Consider the following 6,000-nt stretch of genomic DNA (forward strand, 5'->3'; position numbering starts at 1 on the left):
CATGTGAAAATTATATTTGTTCATGGAGTTTTCAAACTTCTAACACCTTCATAAGTATTGTGTTGATCGTTTTTCAGTCCAAAAACTGGAACCATAAGTGATCTGGAAGCGGGCGAGGAGTACACATTCTACGCACAGTCGGAGAGTGACTATGGCAAGACTAGCACTACAATGTCATTCACGCACTCTCTCTACACTGACGTCATCACCCACGTAGACATCTCTTCCACCATTAACACAATTACATTTGAACCTCATTTCGAATCTGGAGTGGGAGCTGAGATCTCTGTGGAAGTCAGGGGTGTTGATTATTACCACAGTGATGTACTCAATCAGCCGTTCCAGTAAGTACAATTAATTGATTCTAAGCCCCAGTTGTGGCAAGTCCCAAAAGACCAAATTGACAGTTCGGCACTTTCATCACAGTCAAATTTCTTTGTATGAGTGCCAATTTTTGCTGGTGTTTTTGTTTCTTTGGTAATTTGTCTAATTATTTAACAATCTAACTGAAAAAAGTTTAGTAAATATGCATCTGAACGTATTTATTGCTTTCATAACATATTGTTTTAAGGGCTGCGACACAGTTCTCTAGCAGAATTTGGTAGTTTTTTAATTTTGCCATGTATTTGTTGATAAATTTTGTTGTCGTATGCCAAATATAAGGTAAGAAAAGGTCTCAGTGGCCTAACCAAGATACATAAATTTATTTAATATCTGATATCGGCATATAGCTAATAGTATTATTGACTTTCAGTTTTAATATTTTCAAAAAAATCTTAAAAAATATTCTTCAACTTATTCCTTTCTGTTCTGGTTTGCATTTCTTTTTGCATTTTTTATGATGTTGTATCCATTTCGCAACTTAGCCTCATTATTGATGAACCAAACTTTGATTTTTTGTTGGTTAAACGTTTTGACTAATCTCTTCAGGGCTTAGACAATTTGTTTCAGAAGAAATTGGTGAAATTGAGATTTTTGTGGTTTTGTTTGCTGTCATTTTTAAATCGTCGTTTTACAAAAAGACTTTATGATGTTCAAAAGAGATGCAAGTGAGGATGTAATTTTCTCGTAGTTAATATTTTAAAAACTTAATGGCTTCAACACTGGTTTACTGAAATTGTTCGATAAGTTTTTTAGTTCAGCTTGTGTTTAATGGTTTTATATTCTTATGACTTAGTCCCACTAATAACAGGACCAATTAATTTGAGGAGAAGTTGCAAAGCAAAATGTTCACTGCTTCAGTTGAAAGTGTATGTTGGCTATGAGTTGTGAAAATATCTGCTTTCTTAAAAAAAGACAATGGATTTATGAGATTTGCATCTTAATTCTATTAACTTGTAGCTTAACATCTCTATAGAAAAGTCAAATCGATTATCAATTGATCTCCAATTTTCTCTTTTTAACAATTTTCTTCACAAACGGTCGCTGCTCTTCATACAAGCAGTTTTCAAAATTTTTGCATATTCGCCCATTTTTAAATGTTTTTGTTTTTTTTTTTCACTGTATCACAATAATGGGCGGCCATATGGTCATATGAAAAACGCAATGAAAATTTTCTAATATTTTTATTGAACAGCCTAATATTTATTTGGCTTGGATATCGTTTTCGTTGAATTTTTTTTATGCAAATTTTTGCATGCAATTTTCTCTGTTTGCGTGTTTTCGTCGTTCTTTCTGTTGCCGTATGACATATCCTGGATAATGAAAGGTTTCAAACGCTCTCTGTGGAGGTATAAATTAGTCTATCAATAACTTCATTTGATGCCTAATGTTTCTAAGCAGTTTGACAATAATTCTGTTCAAAAAAGCAACCTTCTATTGAACTTTGCCTTTTTGCTCATTTCTTGTCGACTTGTTACCAAGTCACATAAATATCTCAAGATTCCTCGACCAAAAAATATGACAAGTTCATCTCATGTGAAAACTATATTTGTTCATGGAGTTTTCAAACTTCTAACACCTTCATAAGTATTGTGTTGATCGTTTTTCAGTCCAAAAACTGGAACCATAAGTGATCTGGAAGCGGGCGAGGAGTACACATTCTACGCACAGTCGGAGAGTGACTATGGCAAGACTAGCACTACAATGTCATTCACGCACTCTCTCTACACTGACGTCATCACCCACGTAGACATCTCTTCCACCATTAACACAATTACATTTGAACCTCATTTCGAATCTGGAGTGGGAGCTGAGATCTCTGTGGAAGTCAGGGGTGTTGATTATTACCACAGTGATGTACTCAATCAGCCGTTCCAGTAAGTACAATTAATTGATTCTAAGCCCCAGTTGTGGCAAGTCCCAAAAGACCAAATTGACAGTTCGGCACTTTCATCACAGTCAAATTTCTTTGTATGAGTGCCAATTTTTGCTGGTGTTTTTGTTTCTTTGGTAATTTGTCTAATTATTTAACAATCTAACTGAAAAAAGTTTAGTAAATATGCATCTGAACGTATTTATTGCTTTCATAACATATTGTTTTAAGGGCTGCGACTCAGTTCTCTAGCAGAATTTGGTAGTTTTTTAATTTTGCCATGTATTTGTTGATAAATTTTGTTGTCGTATGCCAAATATAAGGTAAGAAAAGGTCTCAGTGGCCTAACCAAGATACATAAATTTATTTAATATCTGATATCGGCATATAGCTAATAGTATTATTGACTTTCAGTTTTAATATTTTCAAAAAAATCTTAAAAAATATTCTTCAACTTATTCCTTTCTGTTCTGGTTTGCATTTCTTTTCGCATTTTTTATGATGTTGTATCCATTTCGCAACTTAGCCTCATTATTGATGAACCAAACTTTGATTTTTTGTTGGTTAAACGTTTTGACTAATCTCTTCAGGGCTTAGACAATTTGTTTCAGAAGAAATTGGTGAAATTGAGATTTTTGTGGTTTTGTTTGCTGTCATTTTTAAATCGTCGTTTTACAAAAAGACTTTATGATGTTCAAAAGAGATGCAAGTGAGGATGTAATTTTCTCGTAGTTAATATTTCAAAAACTTAATGGCTTCAACACTGGTTTACTGAAATTGTTCGATAAGTTTTTTAGTTCAGCTTGTGTTTAATGGTTTTATATTCTTATGACTTAGTCCCACTAATAACAGGACCAATTAATTTGAAGAAAAGTTGCAAAGCAAAATGTTCACTGCTTCAGTTGAAAGTGTATGTTGGCTATGAGTTGTGAAAATATCTGCTTTCTTAAAATAAGACAATGGATTTATGAGATTTGCATCTTAATTCTATTAACTTGTAGCTTAACATCTCTATAGAAAAGTCAAATCGATTATCAATTGATCTCCAATTTTCTCTTTTTAACAATTTTCTTCACAAACGGTCGCTGCTCTTCATAGAAGCAGTTTTCAAAATTTTTGCATATTCGCCCATTTTTAAATGTTTTTGTTTTTTTTTCACAGTATCACAATAATGGGCGGCCATATGGTCATATGAAAAACGCAATGAAAATTTTCTAATATTTTTATTGAACAGCCTAATATTTATTTGGCTTGGATATCGTTTTCGTTGAATTTTTTTTATGCAAATTTTTGCATGCAATTTTCTCTGTTTGCGTGTTTTCGTCGTTCTTTCTGTTGCCGTATGACATATCCTGGATAATGAAAGGTTTCAAACGCTCTCTGTGGAGGTATAAATTAGTCTATCAATAATTTCATTTGATGCATAATGTTTCTAAGCAGTTTGACAATAATTCTATTCAAAAAAGCAACCTTCTATTGAACTTTGCCTTTTTGCTCATTTCTTGTCGACTTGTTACCAAGTCACATTGAGGAAAAGTCCCATATTGTTTTCTAATGAAGTACAGGTTAATCTTCTTTTGTATCAGTTTCATCCGATGCTTTTTTGATTTGCTTATTAATTGATTTCAAAAATGGACAACGAGTTTTGGTCCTACTAATTAATATTTTTAGTTGTTTGATTTTATCGCCGTATTTTCTGGTAGTCATATTATGGTAGTCACAGGTCTCATTGGCCCCCTAAGGTAGATTGTTTTATTCATTTACTAGTTTGTTGAACGATATGTTGATATGTGATTTTTTTTATCTCTTTCTCAATTGGTAGACAATTTAGTGAAAAATGTAGATGAGCTGGGTCGGAAGTTGATATGCGAACGCACATTACCTAGCCTCTTTGTTACATTTAAAGTTAAAAAGAGTTAATAGTTTGAAATGACCTTTCGTATTGGTGACATGACAAGTTAATAAGATTAATGATACAGAAATTTTAATTTGGTGAAAAGATTCATTTTCAATAAATACACTTAAAAAAATTTCTTTTGTCGTCAAAATTTAAGGGTTTATGTTCATATAATTCCTGTCCCCATCACCCACACGGTGATGGGGGACGGGAATTTGGGGCGTCAATAGTAAACGTCCCCTCATCCCCCCATTACCCCCTACTCTTACATCGTTTGGGTTGGGGGATTTTGGGGGAATTTCCCCACAGGTAAGTTTCATCGTCCAACATCAAAATTAGGTCATACAATTGCTGCTGCTTTAGACTGGAGCCCGTATTTGAGCTTGAGAACTTGATGCCTGGGTCCAAATACGAATGGGAAATGAGTGTGACCAGTCGGGGATCAAACCCTCTTCTTCGACACTACTCATACTTGGGATACACGTACCCGGAACAACCTCTCGGAGTCAAAGACGCCCTAGCGTTGATGCTGGAGCATGATGTATTCCAACTGACTGTAGGACCGACTCCACTCGTTAGTTTTTCCGTCTCGTTTAGAAAAAAATGTATCATCAACTATTCCGTTAATGTTACGAAATTGCCAACAGTGAGCGCCGTTAAACGACAATAGTGAACTGTTCTGAATAATCGCTTACCTCGCTTTTCATATGAAAATTTTGACACGAGTTAATGTTGGAGTAAGATTGCCTTAAACAAATTTTTATACAAAATTGTTTGATGAACACAAAATTTACAACGAAAAAAAATGCAAAAACAATTGCATAGAGTAACTAGCTTTCTTAATCAATAAAAAATTCTGTTCGTGAAGAAAACTTGCAAGCCATAACAATAAAAACAAAAACTGTTGAGTACTGTTGAGAGAACGCGGTCTAGAAGCTGGAAACAATCCAAGTGTCATTAAGCCACTAAATATTGAACAAAATTCAGATTTGATATGAAATACAGAGAACTTTGCATAAAGAAATAATTGATAAAGCAGAATATGTAAAGGGAAATTCTTGAGTTAATTTTATTCGCCAATAATCTATTGATTTTTCACATGATATCATTTGTTTTATACTTAAGCAAACAATGGTGTTAATTTAAGCTTTCGCAGAAAAAAATTTATAAGCACCGATAGTTTTAAACGACTGAATTATGCTAAAATAGAACTCAATCAGAATGGCGCCACAATGCCACAGATAACACGGAAACCCGATTGTGTTGGGTTGTTGGACAACGTGAAGACCTCATTGTGTGAATGCTACTATCTCAGAAAATGAATCTTTTTGTTAGATGTACTGGTTTAATTATTAACGCTAACCATAAATTTTAAAATCGAGTGGTTTGCCATTTCGAAAATTCCTGTTCAACGGACGTACCCGGGTCGAGACCGAAAGGTTATCTTGTAAAAACTTGCAAGCTCCTGGCAGAAACTTACAAAAACTTGCAAGTTCTTACAAGTTAACCAATCGACTTACAAGGCTCTTACAAGTTAACCATTCGACTTACAAGTTACTTACAAGTTAACCATTCGCACACACACCACACACGACATACACACCATGCACGCAAACACACACACACACACACACACGCACACACGCACACACACACACACATACACGCACACATACACACGCACATACACATACATACACACACACAAACAAACACATACACACATACGCACTAAACCGTAAATAAAACATTGGAAGACATGAATGTATACGAACGTTTGGAAAAAATAGAATCTGGGAAAATGTGAATTAAATTATAAAAAAAGGGTATAAAAATGATGGGCCACTAT

General features: G+C 34.2%; 2 protein-coding genes across 3 annotated transcripts in view; both read left to right on the forward strand.

Annotated features, from left to right (window-relative positions):
* The window catches only part of LOC142334849 (uncharacterized), a 49,992-nt gene extending 44,519 nt beyond the window's left edge, over positions 1–5,473 (forward strand). The window contains exons 8-11 of the mRNA XM_075383176.1: positions 78–344; positions 1,992–2,258; positions 4,515–4,725; positions 5,372–5,473. Of these exons, the coding sequence (XP_075239291.1) occupies positions 78–344; positions 1,992–2,258; positions 4,515–4,725; positions 5,372–5,473 (847 nt within the window). The remainder of the gene's footprint in view (positions 1–77; positions 345–1,991; positions 2,259–4,514; positions 4,726–5,371) is intronic.
* LOC142357771 (uncharacterized) overlaps positions 1–6,000 on the forward strand; it is a 406,796-nt gene that overhangs the window by 170,573 nt on the left and 230,223 nt on the right. The window lies entirely within an intron of this gene.

This window comes from Convolutriloba macropyga, chromosome 2, assembly GCF_964194025.1.
Source record: "Convolutriloba macropyga chromosome 2, txConMacr16.3, whole genome shotgun sequence".
In the NCBI taxonomy this organism is placed as follows: Eukaryota; Metazoa; Xenacoelomorpha; order Acoela; family Convolutidae; genus Convolutriloba; species Convolutriloba macropyga.